We start from the raw sequence: 25,956 nt of genomic DNA, 5'->3' as shown, positions 1-25,956 counted from the left end.
GGCAGCGCTAAGCTCCGGTCCCAGCGACGGGGGCTCTGCAAAATAGTCTCGGGAAGGAACTTGTTTTCGCAAAAGAAAACGCCACATACAATATTAAATGAAGTTAACTGTATACATGGTTAAACATCATTAGCTCTTACCAGTGTATCGCCGTGTGTACTTTGTCCATAGCAAATCCCACTAATCAGTCCCAAAACCTCCCAGTTAGAGAGTAAATACATATTCTTTGTCAATCTTTACAATAATTACCTGAAAGGGACCAAGCAACGATCCAAATTTTCTTCTAAACGTGCCAATTTTAGCGTGTTAGCGGAACTATCCAGTAAATGTGTGTGTGTGTGTGTGTGTGTGTGTGTGTGTGTGTGTGTGTGTGTGTGTGTGTGTGTGTGGGGGTCTACAACACAGAGTTGAGCTATATTTCTGTGTTGTTTCGAATTGATTTTTAATGTGCGATTATCAGAATCTGATTTATTGCCAAGTACGTTTTCACATACAATGATTTGATTTGGTGCATAGACAAGAATAGAGAAAAGAAAAATACAATAAAAATAGATTTTTTTATATGTACAATGTTACTGTTTTGAAATGAAAGAGGTGGTGTGGGGTGTTATAGAGGGGTGTTATATGTTAAAAGGTATCTACAGGTGACGTGAACGTTGGGTTGAGACATGGTTGGGCTTCCCTTCCCCTTTGCCTCTACTAAAACAAATTTACGGTACTGTCACAGATGGCTACTGCGTCACATTGGAGAACAGATTTGTGTAAAACCTACTAAAGTGGCTGTAATTAAGTGGCAGTACTGTGCTCTGACTCACCTCTGATTCACGTACAGACAGGACCCGAGTAATGGAAGACTTATAATGGCTATTTTAAACAGTGGAATGTATGGGCATTTGACTTGAAATGCGTTGGTTGCCTCAATAACTCAGGCCCTTCCAGCAGGCCAGCTCACACAGAAGCTGTGGAATAGAGACTAATGATCCCAATGTAACTGATGACCATGTGGCTAAAGTAAAGTAGCCCAAAGTAATGGCAAGCAATATTCAGTACTCCACAATCCACAAAATGTCCACAGAAGTCAAGAGTATATATATATATATGGATGACTACTACAGTTTATTCTGATTGAGGCATGTAAACCCCAAAGTTTAGATAAGATAGACTTCATTAATCCCTTAATAAAAAAATCCTAGTAAGTGGGCATTTGAGTTCATAGCATGTTGTTGTTCTATAAGCGTTCCGTTGACCTGCGTCTTAACCCCTACGCTCTCATATGCATTTCGCATTCCAGCACCTTCTGACTTACGAGTTAAGCATAAAAGTTTTGGACAAATTTCAAAATGTTGACCTGATAATGACGCTAGATGAAAAGTCAGAGATTACCCAAAGTTATGTGGATTCATCGCCTGGGGACCATGAATGTCTGTAGACAGGGTTTCTGCAGGTTTCAACAAGTCAAATTTAAGACTTTTTAAGACCTTTATGAATGAAATTTATAAAGGTCAAAAATGTCAAAAAGACCGATATCATGACATTAAAGTACAACGAAATGCAGAGTCACAAAATTACTTCCAAAGTAAATAAAATTATTAAAATTGAATACAAGCGACACAGAGTAATAATTATCTGTACATATATAGCTAATTAAATTTGGACTAGCGAAAGACAGAACTACAACGCCACAGAATTAAGAAAGAAATATTTCAATGAGGTAGCGTTACTTGGATGTAGGAAAATTTAAGACCTTTTTAAAATTATTTAGGACCTAAAACACAATACTTGTGCAAATTTAAGACTTTTTTTAAGGCCTAAAATTTTGATGTTGAAATGTTACACTTTTTTAGACTACCCGTGGAAACCCTGTTAGACGAAATCTCATGGCAATCCATGGAATAGTTGTTGAGGTATCTGGACCAACCCACCGGCCAACAGACACACATTGCCATATAGAGCCATGCCACTAAAAAGCATATCATCAAGCATAATTGCCAATCTGTAAAGAATTTTTAAAAAAAGGTCACTGACCTAGGGCTACTCTGGCAGCCGAGGCATCATAGTTGATCCAGAAGGAGACCCAGGACAGGATGGTGATCAGGGTGGAGGGCATGTAGGTTTGCAGGATGAAATAGCCAATGTTCCTCTTCAATTTAAAGCTCAGGGACAGACGTGGATATGAGCCTGTTACACACAAGGTTGCAGGTATTTATTCAGATTCATAAGAACATTGCTTTTGTAGTGTCAGAAATCACAGAAATATAAAATATGTTGATTTAGGGAGACAACTTTAACTGTGATCAATCACTTAAAATATCGGAATAGCAAATCACAGATGTTGTAATTAACCTGTAGTGAAGTTGGGTTAACTTTGGGGGTTGTATGTATCTAACTTGTCATTTTTAAGTGCCATGAAAATAATCTAGGTAAATGAAAACGACTATATTGTAAATTTGATGTATTAAAACACAGGCGATGATAAAGGTTTAATGGGCTGGCACTCGGCAGAGTAACTGGTTTTGTCTTCAAACTATTTCTCAGTTATCAACAGATAAGAGGAAGCCTGGTAACTGCTGCTATGAAAATAAAGAAGGTATACATTCTGGATAAAATCTGGATTAAATATTATTTGATTGGATTGGAATTAATCAGTAACTGAAAACAGTATGTTTGTTGAAAACTGTCATTGTATTGATGGAATTAGTGCTGTGGAAATAAACATTATAATTTACCACGTCATATCCCAACAGTTACAGTATAGTACAGGGAATTTCATTCTTTTTTCCTAACAGGTCAAAAGTATGGTGGCCCTGAAGGATAAAACCCGACAGGCTTTAAGAAAACAAATCGACATTTCAGAAACACTGTAATATTTGAAATGTCGTTTTTTTTTTAAATGTTGTGTTTTGTGAAATGTGGTTTTGTTTTCTAAAATGTTGTTTTCTGAAATGTTGTTTTTTCTGAAATGCTTTTTTTGAAATGTCATTTTGTTTTCTGAAATGTCGTTTTGTTTTCTGAAATGTCATTTTGTTTTCTGAAATGTCGTTTTGTTTTCTCAAATGTCGTTGTGTTTTCTGACATGCTGTCGTGTTTTGTCCTTCACGGCCACCGTACAAAAAGGGTTGAACTGTTACCTGTGGCAAACACAGCTTTCTTGGAGAGCGTTTGGTAGTCTATGATGTCGAACTGGGGCAGTTCGATGTTCTCCACCCCAGTAACTGAGCCTGCGTTGCTTCCTCCCTGCCAGTAGAATTCAATGTCGTCAGTGGTGTATCCATCTGAGAGAGAGATAGAGAGAGAGAGAGAGAGGTGGGGGAGAAAAATAATAAAAACCTCAACTCAAAACACAAGGACAAACACATTTGGATCCAGGCACAATACAGTATAGCATATCATCAGAATGCTATCGCGACTTGACAGCTGCCGTGTTCTTTTTCTCCACCCTGGTACAGATCACCTGGACAGGTGAGAATGTTGTAATCACACTCTAGTCCGAGGGCGTCAAACTCAATTTCACTAAGGGCCACACTGGAAACTGAGAATAACATCCAGAGCCATTTATTTAACTGAAAAAGTAAAATATCTTTGACTGTATTGTCGAATGTCTCGTATAGTCTTCTCACTTACAGTTTGGTCGGCCTAAAGCCCTAAAAAACTCAGCAAAAAGTGTCTTAGCCATCATAGAGTTTAGCAAATAAAGCTGGACAATGGTTACATTTTTAAAAGCAGGCTACCACACAGCTGACTCAGCCTGAATATGAAAAATTTCTGCTTCTGGGGGAATTTCAGAGTCTCAAAGTCGGCAACTCTGCCAAATTCTGTTTTGTGCGTCGCGTAATTGCAGTTTGAAAAACAGTTTCCCATCTTTTTTGGTTTGGTTCATAACTAAAGGGGACAAAAGTTATTGAGAAACCTAAATTGGTATGCGGGCCGGATCAATATTTGCGAGGGGCCAAATTCGGCCCGAAATATTTGACTTTTTAAGAACCCGCGGAAACCCCTGTGAGACGGAGTTTAGCCGTGGTAAAACTACTCTGGCCGCTCAATGTTCAAATGATTTCAACTCTGACCCCATTGCCGCTGATCTTTCAAGGCGCAACCAAAGCCAGAAGCAATGACAACTTACGTATTTTTGTTTCCCCCTAGTCAAACATTGCCAGACCTTCCACCACAGTGCTGCGAAGGAGGGTTTGGCCAGTCCACACAAAGCATTCCGGGATGGGAGAAAAACGTGCTATGGTTTATTGGCATTTCTTTAAACCAATCACAATCGTTATTGGGCGGTTCTAAGAGCCGGACGGAGCTAAGGTGCCTCTCCAAAATAACCTTGGGATGTAACTTTTTTTTTCTTTTGGTAGAACGTGTGTACGTTCAAAGGTTGTTTTAGTTGTGCAACAGAAAACTCAGATTGGACAGATAGTCTAGCTAGCTGTCTGGATTTACCCTGCAGAGATCTGAGGAGCAGTTAACCATAGTCCTCACAAATCCACCGGAGGTTAAAATTCCAACACAAAGAAAGTGGAAGGTGATGGACATCCGGCCTAAAAGAAGGAAATCCGGCGGTATTTGTGTCGCCACCTGAACAATCCCAGAAGCGGAACGTCGTGGATATAGACTAGACTCCCCCTAATACAAATCTGGCCCACAAATTTACACAATCTATACATCAACATCCTAATTCTAGTCCAAATCAAGACAATCAGAAGAAGCTACTTTATCACGGCAGATGACGATAAAAAAAACAAAAAAAAAAGATATATTGTGCAGCCCTACTGCAGGATTTTGCAATCTTTATTTTTTTAATTTGGAGCTTTTAACTGCATCTAACATACCTGCAAACTCAAAAGGTCTGAAAAAGGTGACACCACCACCATTTAAGTAGCACCTAAATAACGCACCGAAATCCGTGTTGCTATTCGGTCCGGTAGATAACGGTCGTTTGCCATTTACCCACCCCCAAAAAAAATTTAAACTCTTTGGATCTACACGATTCACATGGATGACATTTTCCCATTCAAAACGCCGTTTTTTTGACGAAATGCGACTGGTTTGCAGGTATGATCTAAGTGCAAAGGCAATATTTTACTCAAAAATCTGTATGCGCTACTTTTGTTGAATTCTTTCTTACAAAACCTTACGTAAGGTGTAAGCTTAATTTGACCAGGATCAAAAACCAATTATACCAGTGAAATGCTCTTGGTCCATCATCGTCCACTCAACACAGGAAAGGTCACAAATAACGTCCTTCAGATTTTAGGAGCAATTGAAGGAAAAATAAATCATTGTCAAATCAAGTGGGACTGATAATGCAGAAAGTAGGCCTCTCCTTTTCTGCTCAGCTGAACATCTTCCAGTTTCCCACAGGCTGAACGGAAACAACAAGTGAGTCTCTGGGCTATGTCTACAGCCTGAACCAGAGTGAAACAGCTGCCCTTTCAGTAATTAGACCAATTTAATTGGGCCAGCTCGTCTCTCCCTTCAGATTCTTCATCTTATCTAGAGGCAGCAGCAGGATTTTAGGGAATTAGCTCCTTCTCATTACTGGAAGGGCTTCGTTATGATTTTGCCTTCTGTTTTTTTTTTTTTTCCCCCTCATCCACCTAATGTATGTGAGAAGACCTTCACTTTTGACATTAGAGAGGATTTTTGGTTACACTTTACTTGAAGGTATCTACATAAGAGTGACATGACACTGTCATGAATGTGTCATAAACATTATAAACAAGTCATAAACATTTATACATAACGCTTCTTTTATGGTTAGGGTTAGAGTTAGAGTTAGTGTTCATGTGTCATGACACTGTCATGACCCTCTTGTATAGATACCTTCAATTAAAGTATTACCGGATTTTTAAATATGACATGATACATTTTGTGAAACAAAAATCATTAAACCTAGGTGCAATTTAGCAGCACACATTCTTCATTATTATGAATGCATTATTTGAAAAATCTAAATAGTCTGTTGGTCAGTTAAATGTTTTCCTATTGTAAATTTGTGTTTGTGAATGTACTATATGATAGCATCTCTATATCGACTACAGAAACACAGATGCCACACTGAGTTGTTATAGTATTTTTTTCTTACTTGTGGTAGATTGCTAACCTGAAAGCACCAGATGGTTCGTTACGCAGAACCATCTGAGAAGCCACCATTGGAAGCTGTTTGGAAAATGGGCAGGCACTTTCAAAAAAACTTGGCAGATGCTGGACGAACCATCTGTCTGCCAAACTCTTGCCGAGGCCAGTCGGAGAGTCGGAAGTCACAGGATGCTGATCGGTCCGAGCCGCGGTGGTTCGGACACAAATGCATTTGTTGAAGCCTGACCAGATGGATTCTCGCGTCATCTTGTGATACCCAAGAACCCAGCTCCCAATAGGCCTGTAACAAGTATTGCAGTTTCTTCGTATAACCGCAATTAATTGCTATGATTGATGGTAATTATCAGTTTTATTATCATTTAAGAAAAAAAATAAGTTTCATCATAATAAAGACGCATGGTTTACTTGTGTTATTATATAATCTGTGTCACATAATATACATAGCGATATAACCAAAATATGTATCCTGAGATTCATTCAAAAGTTTAATTTGTCTGAAAAATACATACATAAACTGATATTTTTAAATTTGGCTGAAAGAGACAGTTATAATATAAATATATTTAACTGTTAGAGCTCTAGTTGCCGTGCAATGTAAGTACTTCACCGCAATAATAATACACTCTATTATAATAAAGTCTTACAATCTACATTTTTCTTAAGTATAGATGTATTGATGCACCTCTTGCTGCTGCAGCCTTTTCCACCAAAGCCAACTGTATAATCATATAATAAAACTGCTCAACTCCTTGACATTTCTCTGTCTGATATTAAAGTACTTAAAACAGCCTTTTAGTTACTTCCACCATTCCATGTGATCTGTATCTGGATACTTTTCTAGATGCCAATTTTATATAACAAAAAATTAAACATTACGGCACACATTTTTATTTTCTTTATTTTTCAGCTCCTACTATGTTAGCCCAGTCTCTGTGCGTAACAGAGTTTTTCCTGTGTGTCTCTGCGACGTGTAACGTTAGACAGCCAATCACAGACATTATTCGATTTTGGTAGAAGCATGATGCATGGTTATTGGCTCACTGAGGCTGCTGGGATTTACTCCTTAGGGATTGAAATTGGGTACAAAATGATGAGACATTTTTTGGAGGCAATATACTTCAGAGGCAATTCGGCCGAGGCCTAAAAAGTATTGAATTCGGTACCCAGACCTAATCTGGATAACTCCAAAGTCCACTATCATCACTTTAGTCTTGCTGACATTCATAAGTAGTTTGTTGTCCTGACACCAGTGGGTCAGGTCCTCTACTTCCTTCAGGTAGACCTTTTCATTGCAGGTTAATACCAGGTTGGTTCCAATCTGTAGTGGAGGGGTGCTGCTAAACTTAAGGATTCCCTGTCGCATCAACGCATTCTCACTCCGTTCGCGTGAAAAAGCAACGCTTGATCAGGTGCCTTTGGCGTTTGTTAATGACGCAAAAAGTCTCCTTTAGCGTCATATGTAGACGCGCTTGGTCGGGACTCTTGGCATCACTTATTGATGCTCTGGGTTGGGGCGTGTGTTTAACTAACATGCGACACAAGAACGGGACAGTTAGGTTTAGGAAAAGATGGTGGGTGGGGTTACAAAATGTACATTTCAGTGACTTGCAGGACAAGAACGGGACATGAACCCCGGTCTGCTGGGTGAAAGTCCTTTTTTGTTTGACCCATCCACCAACCCCATCCAACCTCCTTAAGCAGATTTTCGGTCTTTCATACTACTCGCTACAATTGTCGATCTTAAAACTACGTCATCTCACAGCACCGCGGTCAAGCTGCTGCTATGCCAAGTACGTCCCGTACAGACGCTAAAGGGTGATTTAAGCATCGGTATCTGACGCTGAGAGCCACTGACCAGGCGTCGGTATTTCATAAGATGGGAGTGAGAACGGGATCGGTCCCATGAATGGCTTTCAAAAAAATGAATGGCCATGGTTTCAGTGAATTCTAGACATGCAGGTGTCATAAAAGGACTCAACCTTAAACTGAGCCCTGAGGGTTTCTATGCCTATATATATATATATATCTACACAGTATATAATGTGTGGGACTTTAACTATGTATGTCGGTAGAATCCATTATTTAACTGAAGCACTCCGGCCAGGACTGATTGAACAAGAAATGCCAGTTTGCATTAGTCGGCATAAAGTGCAGCATGAGCTCAGTAACCAAAGAGTCTTCTGCAGGATGTGGATTCTGACCTAAGGTACGGAGAGGACAAGAACAATAAGTGGAGAGAGTTGTGGATGAGTAGCATTTAAAGCTGGATGAAATTGAACAACCTCAGTGTGGTCTGATGAGTGTGTGTACTTAAGCTGTGGGTTAATTAGCTAGTAATCATATTAAAATAACATGGACAAATCGGCTCGGAGCATAGAGCGTCACTGCGGGTGAAACCTTGAATGTGACGTCGAGAGTTGACTGACAGCAGCTTGTTGGAGGTGGCAAAGTTCTGTGTGTTCATAACATGCACATCAACATTTTCACATATTGGATAGGCCCCATGGTTATAATCCATATCCTAAAATTGACGTAATCTTTTACAGGAGTTTGTAATGGTAAATATTTTAGCAGGAATTTAAAAGCAATACAACACTACAAGATGCCTTTTAGAGCAGGGACTAATACTTTTTTTTTGGGTGAGATCTTTCTGACACCACAAAAAGATTAATAAACACATAAGGTTCAGTAGAGTGCAGCATTGCCTGCTGTCAGTCAGCAGAATTAGATTTTCCTCTGTGGTGATATGGAAAAAGTCAAGAGCAGCACAACTCATTTCACACACGTGAAGACGTTTTCGGGAGACTTCTTTGACTCACACAGAAGCATTTTATTGACTCTCAGTTGAGGAGAGATTAAGGCAGACGGTACAGTTTAACCACGATGTGTTATCCCCCAACTTTCTGAAGTTCCTGTCTTCCTGTAGGAGTATTTGAACTCGGGCTGGAGGAGTTACGTTTAGCCGAACCTTCAGTGTAAACAAAGATGGTGCGGCCGCCGTGAACCCAAATGCTCAACCCAAATTCCTCAACACAGACAGAATGTGTTATGTGTTTCCTTCCTCCATGACCTTGGCAGGATGAGGCAGCGCGGTGTTATCATCCAGCTGTTACCAGTCCCTCCAGAAAAACGGGATTATGCAATCGCATAATTCAATGCATAATCAGCCAAAGTCCGCATATTTATGTTGCGTTTGCGTCACACAGTTATGAAGTGACATAATTACGTGACGTGAACATCATCAAAAAGCAGGGTTTTGGGGGAATCCCTTTTTTTTCTCTTTTTCATCAAACTGCAGTTTTTGCAAGTTCCCGCAATTTTTGCAAGTTCCCCCAATTTCATCGCATCAAATTGCATAAATATCCCGCATATTCCATTGTATTTTTTAAGGAAACGTGCCGCATAATCAAGGATTTTTGCCCGCAACAATCACAAAAAAACTCTGCATTTTTCTGGAAGGACTGTGTTACGTCTCCCGTCACCTATGGAGACAGAGTTGAACTAGTCCTCTGCCTGAGACAGGTGTTGGACACTGACCTGAATGAGATCAGGCTACGACTGTCTCAACAGAGCTCAACAGTGCCCGCCCACTTTGTTAACGGCTCTGATTCTGGAAGGTTTTTTTTCCCCATTCAATTTTTTCATTGACGTTCCAAAAATTGCTGATATAAAGAGTTTTAAGCCTGGAACCAAGCCAAACTGCTAACAGAGGAATCCTGAATATAAAACTGATTCGGCGCGTATAAACATTTTGAAAACGGCAAAAAAATACTTTTAATTAATCAAAGACTTGAATGGTAGAAGCTCGATCTAGCTGTTCGCGGTTTCGCGGGTACTACAAACGTTTCCATGGTAATAGCGAGTTGGACCAATCAGAGATGTCGCTGTTACGCTTAGGATTGTGGGTAGTATAGTTTTTCTCAATATGCAAATAAAACGCGTTTTTCTTGATACAAGTTTGATTTCATACGGACCTCTTATCTAGCTTTTACAAGAGCAGAAACTCGTAGCTCGGGGTCAGTCTACCGCTGATAGTAGAGACATTATGGCTGATAATCAAAATCCTTATGGAGAAAATCAATGGGATTTTTACTTCCGGAACCACGCTGTTGAGCACTGAAGCATGAGTTTGTAAGCGGACTTCCACTCCATGTAGCCTGATGATGCACGATGGCATCACCAAAACTGTCCAAAGAATGAGTTACCTGTCAGCGCATATGACTTCATGTTTATTCCTCTTTAGTCAGTCAGAACATAAAATGGACCAGAGCTAAAAGGCACCAGTGTATTAATTGTTTCCTTTGTCCCGACCAACTGAAACCAACTACAGGCGTGAAGGAATATTTGGTACCTGTGGCAAAACTTTGGCATTGGGGCTATGACTCTTCGTACATGCAAATACACCGAAACAAACTCTGCCACTTACAGCTCTCAATCTCCAAGGTGCAGTTCTGCTCATCCAGTGGGTATCTGCGCAGGTCCATCATGCAGGCAGCTGTCGTGGTGATCCTGAAAGAAAAAAGGGTTTTAAGTCAACAGTCTCCAACAGTCCAACAGTCTACTGATATTTGAGGAAAAATCCATCATGAGCACTAGTCTATATCGACGACATTTCATTTACGGGATTGTTCAGGTGCTGCCGGAAATTCCACTGGATGTCCCTTCCTCTTTCTTTGTGTTGGCATTCTAAACTCCGGTGGATTTATGAGGACTATGGTTAACCTTTTCTGCAGGGTAAATCCAGACAGCTAGCTAGACTATCTGTCCAATCTGAGTTCTCTGTTGCACGACTAAAACTACTTTTGAACGTACACATGTTCCACCAAAACAAGTTCCTCCCAGAGGCTATTTTGCTGAGGCGCCGTGGCTCTGTCCGGCGCTTTAAGACGATTGTGATTGGTTTAAAGAAATGCCAATAAACCAGAGCACGTTTCTCTCCCATCCTGGAATGCTGTGTGGACTAGCCAGACCTTCCTCAGCAGCGCTGTGAAGGAAGGTCTGGCAACGAGAGACTAGAGCACTAACCCATTTTGCCGTTAACATTACTGTGCTTCCACATCTAGAAATCCTCCTTTAGTGTACGGACAAATTCAGCCCACGACATGACACAACATTCAGGTTTCAAAGGAGGAAAAACATTTCATTTCCTGATGCCAGGGGAAAACACTTGACTTTATAAAAGAATAAACAATAACCCTCCCACTCACGTTGAATCCCACAGCACCCTTCCTACCTACGCAGCCCTCAATCACACAAATCCTTTTACATCACGACTGGAACTGAACTCTCCGTTTCTTTCCCATAATTGCCTTTGCACTGCTGAAGTCACGGCTGCAGCTCCCCTCTCTTTGAAAAGCGTTTTCAATCTTAATTACAACTATGAGTAATTAATGTAAGAATTAACACTGAAATCCAGGCAATCGGGTGAAACCCACGACGCGACTTCCCCTCCTTTGAAGTCGTACATCTGAAGGAGGAAACACTTGAGTTTTTGAGGTTCAGGAGAGAATTAATGATTGAGCCATTTTGTTTTCTGTATTTCCGAGCTCTGTGTTGATGAGAGCCACTAACCGTTAGTTCCAGGGACGTGCACAGACATTTTGTTTGGCAGGGGCTCAAGTGAAAAAAAGGGCACTTCTTAGAATTAGTACGTAAGTAGTAAGGAACTCAGAGTTGTGTAATTATATTTAACGTTTTGTTTAAAAAAGAATATATAATATATATTAACACAACTCTGACTTCCTTACCAGATCTACATCATTTGTACATATTGTATATTCGCTGTACATATTGTACAATCCCTCCAATACTCAGTGGTGCAAATACAATTTACACCACTGTACATACTGTATAGTTATTTATTCTGTATTACTATAGCCATAGTCATAGCCTGTACATACCTGTAGTAATAGACTCACATAGACACATATCCATATATTTATATATCATTTCATACCTTGCACTCTGTATATACTGTAGCTATGTTATTTAATCACTGCTTAAAGCACTTCTGGTTAGACGCTAACTACATTTTGTTGCTATGTACTTGTGGCATGTGCAATGACAATAAAGATTAATCTAACATGATATATATATATTTATTATAATAAAACCGCTCCTCAGAAAAAGGGCACTTTCTCTAGAGGAAGAAAAAGTGCAGGTGCCTCGTGAGTTCTTTACGAGAGTGAGACAGGCTGTGGGCGTTTAGAGTGTCAGTCCCATTCATTTGGTCTGCAACAGCAGCAGGCCCTGTATTACAGCCTCATCCAGCTGATTATGGGTTTGTAAAAGCTCAGTCATCCTCATCATTTGTTCGACACAGAAAACATCATTAAACCACATCCCAGCAAACCACCAAAACCATTCAGTCATATAACATTTAATACGCTGTAATGAGACAACACATTACAGGACTTATGGACGAGCAATTGTCTTGTTGACACTGCAGTAAAAATCACTCAAACTGCAAATTTGAACTAGCAGCACAGTGGATATATACTGTAGGACAAATGTGACAGGTATGCATAAATGAGTTCTGCAATGTAGTGACTCAGGAAACATGAGAGCGCTTTAAGATGAACTAAAATGTATAATAATAATTCATATGTATTTAAATTCTCAAAATCAATCAAAATCAAAATGTTCTAACCTCAAATGAACCCGTTCTATTTAGAAAGATAACGCTCTGTAGCAATGTACTTTCACATGCTAATTAAAATGTGTTAATAGTCCGCATAGGTAAGATTAATGTATGTTCAATCTTTCAACTTTGTAAGGTGTTATGGGAGTTATGAATGTATTTATGCATATATTTGCTCAGTAACGTTTTATACAATGTTTCCCTTACTTGTGGTTTATACCTTGTTTTAGCAGAATGTGAACAGTATGTCAGAAATGAAATACCCCTACCCCCACCCTATTTAAAAGACCTTTCTAATAAAAACTAAATGAAGCTGTATTATGGAGTGGTTGTAACACTTTGAACCCAATTTGCAGTAGTAGATCTTGAGCCTGGAGGATAGCACAGGGCGTGTTCCCTTTCCTAACCATAAAGAACAAACGCGTGAGGGAGGAGATGGAGGAGCTGGAGGATGGGCTGACGGAGGAGGAGCCCACTCGGAAGGATTGGAGGCAGCATGTGAGCAAATTATTATTATTTTGATAATAGGCTTTTAATAAAATTAGGTGAGTGGGTGAGGATGTGACTGGCAGATTAAAAAGAAGTTGAACACCATTTTGCTCTGCTTTCACCTTTTATTACAGGCACATCTTAAGCGTGTTTTACAGTAACCGCAGCTCAGCTGACGCGCGCAAATGTGACGTCACGGGATCGCCGTGACGATTTATACCTGCGCTGGTGCTCGCGCCACTAGTTGCAGTCTTCTCCTGAACAGCGGTGGCGCTAATCAGCAAAGGCCCTTTCTACGGACCAGAAGAAGAAGAAAAAGGTAAACAACGGCAGAACTGGCAGCAGCAGCATTGCCGTCAATGTTTCGATTTGATTCGATGACCTACTTGGTGGGATCGAGCCTTTCATTCACCATAAAAGAACTCATCTTAACCCGGTAAGTTTACCAGAGAGACTTGCAGTCACTCTGAGAGTCCTGGCACCCGGTTGTCGGCGAACTCGTTTAGTGTTTCCGCTTTGTCGCGCGCCGCTGTCATTTTGACGTCACAATGGCACGCGCCAACATGGATGTGTCTAGTATATAAGAGCCTTTAGCCAGGCATGTCACATTACTCAGAAATGTTGCCATTTTGCATGTTAGTGGTACAGTACTCATTAAAGTAGTAGGGCTACCTGCTTTTTTCCCCTCTCACCTTTTCCCTACTGTTCTTTCAATGGATATGGCTTCGAGGAATGAAGAAGGATGAAGAAGCTGGTAGGTGTGTGTACAGTACTGTACTGTGCTGTCTACAGCAAACCCAGGCCTATCGTAGTTAGAAACATTTCCCCAGCCATAGTACATCATGCATCACTGAGCTCCAATACATTATTCAAACTGCCACCTGTTTAATTTAGGCACATGGCCGCCCACTGGTTTACCTGGAAAACAACCTGCACAAATCTTTTCAGGGTCACAAAAAAAAAAAGAAAAAAAGCACGTATTTATTTTAATTTCTGAAAGGAAGAAGTGGACGGGCCGATGCACATGTTTGATTAACAGCTGAGCCTGGAGGAGCACGGAGAGTTTATGATTAATTTGTTTTTTTACACTTGGAATTATATAATTTGTGCAACTTTTTTGGTTTGGGAGATTAAAGAAGTCCACGTTGTCACTTTTTTTCAACATTTGTCGCTTTTGACGATGATTTTTCCCGTTGTAAGTAAGTAAGTAAGTTTTGGTCGCTTTTTTCGACCTTTGTGACTTTTTTGTTACTTTTTTCGACCTTTGTCCCTTTTTTAACATTCATGAAGTTTTTTTTTCAATGTTTTCAGAAATTTACTAACTATGCAGGTTTCTATTAGAGAATTTTATACAGGCCTAACAGAAATTGTTCTGTATTTTAACTGTAGCTATACACACATCATCTCCGTTTTTAATTACGGGACACAGTCTGGGTAATGAGCTGCGAGAACTTTTTCTGTTATTATACAGATGTAATTCTTAGAGTGTACTGGTGAGAGAAAAGTGCTGACAACTGTGACTTTGGAAGCCAGTAAAAATCCATCCATCCTCCTTGATCATCTCTCTTCACTCTGCTGAATGAGTGCCCAGCTATACGTGCACATCTCCTACAGTATCAGGACGTAAAAAGACCCTCAAGACATAAATATTCATTATTTTTCTTACCTTGTTGAATATTCTGGGGCTGTGGATCCGTGTTCTGGACACACTTAGCAAGCACTAGATTAATTATAAGGCAGGTGCAGAGAGTGTGGACGGGCAGTAAAAATAGAGTGTGTCAACTCCGTGACTATAGGGTAAGGATGTTGCAGTTCATCCGTTCCATAATGGAAATCATGAAGTCTTTCACTGAGCAACTGGGTTTACAAAGTCACACGAATCCTTAAATATTTTACAGGAGCTGGGTAGAACCAAAAGTAACCACACACTGCTTACTCTTTTCCAAATTGTGGCAACCACCACATTGACTGTGAAGATTTTTTAGGTGAGAAATAGATAAACTGTTACAAATACTGTGTGGTTGATTGATCAAATAATGCCAATTTAAACACTTGCTCCTACATTTTCAGAGACGGGACGGGCCAGTAGATCAACTCCTAAGACGCCAAAGTCAACGCCAGAGAAAACAGTGGGCCAGTAGTCTTTATCGACAACGTTTTGTTTACAGGATTGTTCCGGTGCCGCCAGAGGTTCAGCCGGATATCCTTCACCTTCCTCTTTCTTTGTGTTGGCATTCTAAACTCTGGTTGATTCGGAAAAACATCCTCAGAGCTAGAACCGACAATTAAATTATGTTTACCTTTTTTTTTTTTTTGGAGTAAAAGTCTCATCACACACTCAACAGCCATTTTAATTCCAGAGCTCACCTCCCTACGTACACAAGTTCCACCCAAACAAGTTCCTTCCCGAGGCTATTTTGCAGCGGCACAGTTGCTGCAGCAAATCACGGGATCGCTTTCTTAGGTCTGAATGCAGCTTAAACCCCAAAAATCTGTTTTGTTGTTAAAAATAGTTACTATAAGTTAGGAACTCCAAACTCAAGCCAATTATGTCCTTCCATGATATGGAAAAGTAATTCATGCCTTCATTGCATCCAGATTGGACAATTGCACTATATATTTAGGCCTTCCACCGTCTTCATTAAGTCGCCCACTGAAATGCAGCTGAAAGAATGTTGACTTGTACTAAAAAGTGTGAGCACATCACCCCAGCGCCAGCCCCTCTTCATCGGCTCCCCGTTCACTTTAAAATCCAATTTGAGAACCTGCTGATCGCATTCAAGGTTTATAATGGTCAGGCCCCGTTTTATATTACAGATCTTATTCACCGGCACTCAGTCCCGAGGTCTCTTAGATCTGATTACAAATCTCTCTTTGAAAGCCATTGCAGTTGCAGCTCCACAACTGTGGAACCAGCTGCCGATAGATATCAGATGTGCTTCCTCTATTTCTGTTTTTAAATCTAGGCTAAAAGTTATCATTTCTATAGTCTCGCATTGCCAGACCTTCTTTAACAGCGCTGTGGACGAGGGTCTGGCTAGTCCACACAGCATGGGAGAAAAAACGTTGCTCTGGTTTATTGCCATTTGTTTAAACCAATCACAATCGTCTTGGCCTCTGCAAAATAGCCTCGGGAAGGATCTTGTTTTGGTGGAACGTGTACATTTTAGTCGTTCAACAGAAAACTCAGATTGGACAGATAGTCTAGCCAGCTGTCTGGATTTACCCTGCAGAGATCTGAGGAGCAGTTAACCATAGTCTTCAGAAATCCACCAGAGTTTAGAACGCCAACACAAAGAAAGCAAAAGGTGACTGACATCTGACAGAAATGAGGCACATTTGGTGGAATTTCTGGCGGCATCTGAACAATGCCCGGAATTGATACGTCGTCGATGTAGACTATCATGTCTAGAATTCCTTATTTGTGTATTGCTGCTTGTTGTTGTCGTTGGTATGTTTTCTTTCTACTTTCTATTTTTACATTTCAATGCAGCAGCACCTTAGTGTTTTTTTGTACAGCATTTTGGTCAGCTAAAGCTCTGTTTAAATCTGCTACAGAAATAAACTTTACTTACTTATGAATGCACACTGAGATTGAAAATGACATTTTAGCCTATGTTGAAACCCTAGGTACCAATCCATGTTAGACTCCCAGTCAGAGTCCACATGGTCCACATTCCAACTGGGTCACATGTAGTATAGGGAACACGTCCTGTAAAGTATGAACAATGTGGACTCTGAAGCTCTTTGGAGCTCTCCTTTTATGCAATTTATGTAGACATATACACATCATTCAGAGCGATTCCAAACATTAAAAGTGCATTGCATTGGTCACAATTTATGTCTTTCTATAGTTTAGTTTATTGGTTTACACAAATACAAATACTACAGATTAATACACACATAATCAATAAAAGATGTGAGGGAGAGATGCAAAAAAAAAACTCAGAGGGGCTTAATCTGGGCACCCTCCAATGCATACTCCAATTAAAATAGAAAGAAACTATAATACTGATAAGAAAAGAAAACAGAAGAAAGAGAAAAAGAAGCCACAACTAAAATTACACACAATATCAAATCAACAGAATAAATATGAAAGGTAAAATAATATTAGGCGTTAAATGGGTTGTTTATAAAAGACATTATGGGATGTCATTGCACAGACAAAAGCAAACCTTTAACAGTTTTCTTAGATTGTAAAGTGTTAGCTTTGAAAAATGTGATGGTAAAGCATTCCATATCACTGGAACTCTGGGATTTAAATCAAACTGAAGTTGAGATGTTTGACAGATAGGAGGCCTGAATGTATAATTATTTCGAGTGGCATAATTATGAAGTTATTCACTCAAAGACTTTATTTATTTACTGTAAAAAAAGAAGAGGAGAAGAAAATACTGGATTCTGATTAACAGCAGCTCTGCATTGCTTTCACAAAGACATCATCAACACCAATTTTACATTTAGATATTGCATTGCCCCAAAATCTGTAAAACTGTATTTTGATAGCTACTAATTGGCCAATGTATAAGCAAGTTAATTCACTCCAACCTGTGCTGTAACAAATGTCCAAAAACCACATGTGCAAGGATGCTTATTTATCACGTCAAATTGGGTTATAATAGGATACCATCGCACAATGACTCGTTATAAACTGTGCACCAGCACAGGCCCAGCGGGCTGCTCTGTCGTCTTTTATCTCTTTTTGCTATTGAGGACAGCCATTCTCCATCAGTCACAGCCAAACAGGTCTGATTCTGCTGGGGAGTGGACTACTAACTATAAACAAAAAGACCATATGTCTTCTTCGCCGAACTGAGGTGTTGAGCTGCTAACAACCAAAGTGTGTATGTGCCAGTCAGTGGTGAGGTCATTATGGCAAACCTAAATATAGCCCTTGTGTCGGCAGTGAGCACACTGGATGAATAATTGTGGGAGCCTGCAGGGGATAATGATTCTGCAGCATGTCAGTGTAAAAGAAATCTCTCCAGCTCCTTCAGAAAACTGTGAAAAGCTGAAACCAGAGTGGTGAAAGAAAGAGACATGTCCTCCCAGTATCTGAGAAAAGAAGAGAAAATAGTGCTGATAGCACATATAAGTATATCTGCATATTATTGTATTACCTGCAAGGCTGTAGACAACTAATCATATCATCAAATGATAAGGTAATCAGATTGACAGAACGTGTTAAGTCAGAAGGACAATGTCCCTTCAATGGTCCGTGTACCTTCTTTTTATTGGATTCTCCACCTTAAAAAGGCATACAATGCAGGAATTTTTCACTTTTTGTTTGTAAACCAATCCGTTCTCATTCCTAATTTGTCAAATGCTTGGTCAGTGGCCCTCAGCGTCAGATACCAACGCAAATATCACCCTTTAGCGTCTGTATGGAACGCACCGGGCATAGCAGCGGCTCGACTGCGGCGCTGTCAAGTATTAAAGGAACCCGCCGACTTATTGGGAATTTAGCTTATTCACCGTAACCCCCAGAGTTAGTCCATACATACCCTTTTCATCTCCGTGCGTGCTGTAATGCTGTCTGACGGCTCCAGCGGCATCAGGCCAGCACAGAACATGCAGGTGAATGGTTCCAGTAATCCTACTGCTCCGAATAAGTGACAAAATAACACCAACATGTTCCTATTTACATGTTGTGATTTATAGAGTCTGGCGTGTACAAAAACAACGTAACATGAGACACAGCCGTCTTCTAACTGTAAACAAACCGGGAACTATATTCTCAGGCGGAAGAATATAGTACTTGGGCGGAGTGATATGCTCGCAGCAAGCCTGTCTGAGAATATAGTTCCCGGTTTGTTTACTGTTAGAAGATGGCTGTGTCTCATGTTACGTCGTTTTTTGTACATGCTGTGACTCTACAAATCACAACATGTAAATAGGAACATATTTTGTCACTTTTGTCACAATTGGGTCCAGTAGGATTACTGGAACCATTCACCTGCAGGATCTGTGCTGGGCTAAGCTAATGCTGGAACCGTCAGACAGCGTTACAGCACGCACGGAGATGAGAAGGGTATGTATCGACTTGTCTTACTCTGGGGGTTTACGGTGAATAAGCTAAATTCCCAATAAGTCGGCGTGTTCCTTTAAGAGAGAGTAGTATGAAAGACGCAACAGCACAGACTTTCAATCAGGAGACCGGGGTTCGTGTCCCGTTCTTGTCCTGTGTGTCACTGAAACACACATTTTGTAACACACCCACAATCTTTTCCTAAACCTGTCCTGTTCTCGTGCCGCATGTCAGTTAAACATACGCCCCGACTCAAAGCGTCAAACTGAAGCCATGAGTCCTGACCCATAGCGTCAAAGTGACGCCAAAAGTCTTGACCAAGTCGACATAGTGAAGCCAAGAGTTCCAGACCCAGAGCCTCAAAAATTACGCAAACAGTTCCGACCAAGTGCGTCTAAAATTGATGCCAAAGGGCAAGACACAAAAGAAGACTTTTTGCATCAATAAAAAATGGCAAAAAGGCACCTGACCAAGCATAGAGTGAGAATGTGTAGTGTGAACACAACATTTAAAGTTGGCCCCTCCTCCCACTGGCTGAACGACACCAGAAGCGATCGCCCACTAACCGCCCAGTATACCACCTGCAGCATCGCATACGGCAGCCAAAGTGAAAGCCAACCCCAGATGCTGTGCTGTGTTTCCACCATTTTTGGAGCTTCTTGTTGGATGTGTGCTTACGCACTGATGGGGGTTACACACCAGTGCCCAAAGGTTGACGCCAAGAATCGTCCCGAACCCGGCAATAAGAACATACAGGCAGAGGGTAGGGTAGGGTCTCTGCAAATACAGACACCCCCAAACTCTTCTAGTGGCTCATAAGTGATGATATAGAGATTACTTTTGTACGAGACTATACTTTTTTTATTATTATATATATTTTTTTAGGAAAACCCAAATAAAAAGAAAATAAAAAAACTGTCAACTTCATGGGAATTTGTGTTTTGCTTTTCTCATTATTTTTATCTAGTGGGAAAAAAATTCAGTCTCCATCAGAACAAAATGCAGAATTGGGGCTATGGGGAGTTTCGAGAAGGGTAGAATAGACTATCCTCGCCAGAAACACAGGAGCTGCAAAAAAGTTAACACCAACATTTAGTGGCAAAATCCATTGTTATGTCTACAAAATTATTTTAGATATAGTATAAGTTCAAGTTCAAGTATCCACTACCTCTGGTGATACACTGCACACCGGCATGCAAAATATGACTTTATATTATGGAGTCTGGAGATCCTTTTTTCTTGTTGAAGGGGAAATCTATTCTTGGGACACATTTGTTTCTACGGTTTCAACTGAATTTTATTGATGTTGATAGTGTTTGGACGCTTTCAACGGTTTGTTCGAATTCTGCATTAGCAAAACATTTAAAAAAATATTATAAAATAATAAATCTTTAACCGGACAAGTGACTTTTGTGCATGGACAAGTGAAACATATATGTACTTGTCCAAAGGACAAGTGCCTGAAAACATCCTTCCAGAAAAATGCGGAGTTCTTTTGTGATTGTTGCCGGCAAAAATCCTTGATTATGCGGCACGTTTTCTTAAAAAATGCTATGGAATATGCGGGATATTTATGCAATTTTATGCGATGAAATTGCGGGAACTTGCAAAAACTGTGGTTTGATGAAAAAGAGAAAAAAATGTGATTCCTCCCCACCCCAACACCCTGCTTTTCGATGATGTTCACGTCGCGTAAATTACGTCACTTCGTAACGTTCCCATGGCAACAGGGGAAAATGGCTGCTCTTGTGTGAAGTAAACGCAAAATTGTTCAACTTTCTGCTAAGATATATGTGACTTTTTTGCAACGAAGATACGGGGATTATGAAATCATGCAAGCCCCGCATATTCTGAGCGGAAATCGTCAATTTATGCGCCGAAAGTGCGGCATAAATATATAAATATGCAGATTTTGGCTGATTATGCATGCATTATTAGTACATTATGCATTATGCACTGGACTTCTTGTTGTTGTCTCTGTCCTCTTTCAGAATCTAAGCCTTGAATCATGAATGTTCTAATGTCGCCAAATGTCCTGGAGAGGACACCTGGTGGAAAGGGTTTGAGAAGTGACAAACAACTTTTTTTGTCATTTAGTAGGGCTTGCTGAGAATAAACATGAACGGATATGATAATAGCATCATTAAAGCGTCTTTTATTGATGGATGTATCAAATGATGGCACATGGGGGCCTTCTACGTCACGAGTTCTCAGGCAGAGATGCAGACGGACGCCGTTCCGTCAAGCTGACAATAACGCCATAAAGGGGACTGACATTTTCATCACTATAATGTTTTCTCTCAATCTTGAAACAGCCTCCCTCAGTGGAATGAAAAATTCAAGGGCAGTATTAAAAAAAAAAAGGGGCGGTCGAATAAGTGTGATGGAAAGATCAAAAATTGAAGGAGATTCGGGGCGAGGCAGATGGGATATGTTGCGTGTGAACGGACTTAGGGGAAATCAAGCACTGCTTATCTGGACACACAGAGAAGTGTTTACCTTGGAGGGGACAGGGAATGATGAGGACAGCCCACAAGGCCTGTGTTCACTCAGCCATGAAGGCAGGGCCCGCCACTGTTGGTTTAGGACAAATCTAGCCACTGCTCTCTGTCCTTTTCAACATGCTCTTTCCTGTTTGGGCCTAAATGGAAAGCACTCCGGGTCTGTCCTGATATACTGCCCCCCCTCCCCCCTCTCCTCCTTTGTGTGTGTGTGTGTGTGTGTGTGTGTGTGTAACCTGGGCTGAGTTCATCTGGTGAAAACCTAGCAGTTATGCTGTGTTTACCTGTGCTTACCTCTTATGAGCAGGGCTACACAGAGTCTCCAGAATTTTCCGCAGCGTTTTTCCGCATTGGGTTAGAAATGCCGGAATAATCTGTACTGTATTCCCCTGGCCCCAATGTTAAAAAAAGGCTTTTCTAAATGAATTATTGAACTAAGAATAAAACTCAGAATGTTAACACATCTCCACCAAAAAGCCAAAAAACTGTTATCATCTGCAGATGATATGTCGTTGCATCTTTGTCAAAATAGAGCACTCTCCTGCCTTGTCGTTGACGGATGTTCAATTTTAGTGTCTTTTTTTGAAGAATATTATATTTACACATGGTCAACTATGGTCAAAATATAGATCCAATGAAACATTTCCACAAAAAAAGCACAGCACAGTAGAGAAAAGTCTGCAGATCTTCCTCTCAGGCTGGTTACGGCTACAACAAGCTCCACCAATCAGAGAGGAGGGCAGCCTGCATGCAGCCTGAGAGGCTACAATGGGCAAAGAATGTTCACAGAGTAGTTGTGAGTGTATAGTAATAATTGAAAGCAACCTTGACTACTTTCTTTCTATCCATCTATCCATCTATCTATCCATCTTTATTTTCTCTTCTGGCTGGAAAGTGAAGAGGACATGTCCACTGAAAACCGCTCAGAGCCATGTCTAAAAAAATAAATAAATAAATAAATAACATTACACAAGGGATGCTGTGTACTATATAGTCACCACAATGTCTTCCTCTAAACAAAGTGTTGCCATGATAACCATGCTGGTTGTGTTCCTGTGCTGGTCGACTGTAAAAGAGGCCTGCTGCTCAGCCACCTGCCACACCATCACCAAATCCTGTACATCATGATGGTGCTGAGCAAGCCAAAACCATCAACACACACTGTTCATGCGAGTCTCACATTGCCAGACCTTCCTCAACAGCGCTGCGGAGGGGGGGGGTCTAGCTACTCCACACAACATCCCGGGAGGGGAGAAAAACGATGCTCCGGTTTATTGGCATTTTTTTTTTTTAAACCAATCACAAACGTCTTGGGCTTCTGCAAAACAGCCTCGGGAAGGAACTTGTTTTGGTGGAACGTGTGTACGTTCAAAAGTTGTTTTAGTCGTGCAACAGAAAACTCCGATTGGACAGATAGTCTAGCTAGCTGTCTGGATTTACCCTGCAGAGATCCGAGGAGCAGTTAAACATAGTCCTCACAAATCCACCGGAGTTTGGTATGCCAACACAAAGAAAGCGGAAGGTAACGGACACACGGAAAGGAGGGATATCCGGTGGAATTTCCAGCTACACTTGAACAATCCCGGAAATAAAACATTGTTGATATAGACTAATGTGAGCAAAGGATGATCAGATGGCATTACACCCTTGGCAAACATAATGGACCACATGAGACACTGTGGTCATCTTTAAACATATAAACATGGGGATCAAAAATGTGCCCCTACTGTACTTTGGCAACACATTCTCATTTCTTTCATACGAAAGGTTGTGCACAACAATCTGTACCGTAGGATATCCTAACAGATACCGTTGTCACGGCTGGTCACATGACCGTTAAGTTTCGCTGTCTTTACAGTTACATTTAGCCCAGAAAAAGATACTGGGAGACTGATCCCAGTCACCGCGAGGTGGCGGTCCTTTCATGATCATAGAAAACAGCACACTAAAATATACACTACCGGTCAAAAGTTTGGGGTCACTTAGAAATTTCCATTCCAGACAGAATACCAGCTGAGATCAGTTGCATTGTTTTTTTAACCAGGGCAGCAGTTTTCAGATTACATTATGTGCTTACATAATTGCAAAAGGGTTCTCGACTGTTGTAGACAGAAGTGGCTGAAGAAACGCTTGAAATCCATGCTTTTTGGTCTAAACGTCATACACAAAATTAAAAGTGGTACAGCTCCCATATACTTTGACACTCTGGGGTGTGCCTGACATCACTAGAAAGGTAACACTCAAGTTTCAGGGTGATTCTAGGCCTCACTGACAGATTTACAGAGGCTAGAATGGAGGTTTTTTATTTACGTCCAAGTCATACATCTGTAAAATACGGTGGCTGGGAAGTGCAAAGCAACATTACAAAGAATGAAACACTTTTACAAAGCTCGAGACAAATTTACATTTTGGAAAACAAATTAACATTTTAGAAAACAAAATAACATTTTAGAAAACAAATTTACATTTTAGAAAACAAATTTACATTTTAGAAAACAAATTTACATTTCGGAAAACAAATTAACATTTTAGAAAACAAAATAACATTTTAGAAAACAAATTTACATTTTAGAAAACATATTTACATTTTAGAAAACAAACTAACAAGACGCAAAACACTTTTACAAGTCCCGAAACAAATTTACAAATGACTCTTCACGGAAAGGGAATGTACCACATACCGGAAGTGAAACGGAAGTGATGAGGTGTTGTATACATGTTGCTTTGACTACGGCAGTTCATTGGGGATCGAATGCGTCAATAGAGCCGCCATTTTGGAACAGGGGAGGCACTCGAGGCACTCCCTTATATGTCTGTCTATGGGCACTCCTCTTTAATGCGTCAGCGTTAATGTAGGCAAAGGTCTAACGGAAATAAAATCACTATAAATCGTCAAAATCTCATGCGATGTTCTAGTTTTTTTAAACAAAAAGACAAAGAGACTAATTAATGTGTTAATACAAAGAATATTTATTAAAATAACTTGACAGATAGGAGTACAAATGGAAACTTCACCCTTCTGAACTAAGAGTTTCTGCTTCAAAGTGAAGTTTAAACAGACTGAAATTTCCAGGCTCACTCCTCCACTATTAATTCATTTATTTCTGTGTGTAGTTATTTATTTAACGAGACTTAAAGTCATGTTTCGTCTTTCACAGTCCGAGTCCCGCCAGACTCCCTTTAGGAAACATGTGATTTAAACTTCAGCAGGCTGTGGCAGTCCGCTCCGCTCAGTCCTGGTTCTGGTTCTCCCGGGCTTCCCTTCCCTCCAGCGGGCCCAGCAATACGGCCTGGGTCTCCAGCTGCATGGTGTCGGTTTTGGCTCCCAGGAATGGGCAGTGAGCTCCAGATCTTGCAGCCACAGACGGACTCAGCTGCCCCCCGCTGTAGCTTCTATCCAGCCGCGGCTGTCGATACGTTCCATGTTTCTTCAATGTTTCCGTCAGGTCCGCGTCTTTTAAAAACTCCAAACACCGACCACACGTAAAGTCACCATAAACTTAATTCAAGCCATATGTCAGTACACGAGCCGTTCCACCTGCACAATCCGTTCTGCGCATGCTCAAGATGTTTACGCATGCGCAGATGATAATACCATTTTACGACCTGCCCCATCTGTTCCACGCTAGCCTCCACCCAAGCTAACGTTAGTTTAGCTAACAGCTAATTCGGCTAACTGCTAGCCGACAAATAACGCATGCGCAGAACGGATCGTGCAGGCAGAACGGACAGCTAGATTCAGTCTAAAATAACATTAAGTCAAACATAATGAGAAAAGCAGGCTACAGCAAAATTAAGACTTTAAAGTAACAATAAAGACAAGTATTGAGTGATTGTATTTTAAATGAGCACAAGTAAAGCAGAACTGACGTAACAGCTGTTATATATGTTAACGTTTGTTTTGAAGTTTTATTTTAAGGGTCTTTTAAAAGTTTGCATGCTGTCTCAGCTAGCGGTTAGCCGAATTAGCTGTTAGTTAAACTAACGTTAGCTTAACTGTGGAGGCTGACGGATGGCAGACCGCTATAATCAGCTAGCGGTTAGCCAAATGAACTGTTAGCTAAAGTAATGTTAGCTTCCCAGTGGAGGCTAACGGTAGACTGCTATAATCACCTAGCGGTCCACCCGAATTAACTATTAGCTAAACTAACGTTAGCTTCCCGGTGGAGGCTAGTGTGGGAACAGATCGGGTAGTGTCGTAA

General features: G+C 40.6%; 1 protein-coding gene across 2 annotated transcripts in view; it reads right to left on the bottom strand.

The window, feature by feature from the left end:
• gabrb1 (gamma-aminobutyric acid type A receptor subunit beta1) overlaps positions 1-25,956 on the bottom strand; it is a 56,599-nt gene that overhangs the window by 2,413 nt on the left and 28,230 nt on the right. For both annotated transcript variants that reach the window (XM_028566016.1, XM_028566017.1), the window contains 3 exons: positions 10,523-10,605; positions 3,129-3,272; positions 2,026-2,178 (listed from right to left, as the gene is read on the bottom strand). In XM_028566016.1, coding sequence (XP_028421817.1) covers positions 2,026-2,178; positions 3,129-3,272; positions 10,523-10,605 — 380 coding nt within the window. The remainder of the gene's footprint in view (positions 1-2,025; positions 2,179-3,128; positions 3,273-10,522; positions 10,606-25,956) is intronic.

The sequence above is a fragment of the Perca flavescens genome, chromosome 20, assembly GCF_004354835.1.
Source record: "Perca flavescens isolate YP-PL-M2 chromosome 20, PFLA_1.0, whole genome shotgun sequence".
Lineage (NCBI taxonomy): Eukaryota > Metazoa > Chordata > Actinopteri > Perciformes > Percidae > Perca > Perca flavescens.
Note: the sequence above shows the minus strand (reverse complement) of the source record. Positions and strands in the feature narration are given on the sequence as shown.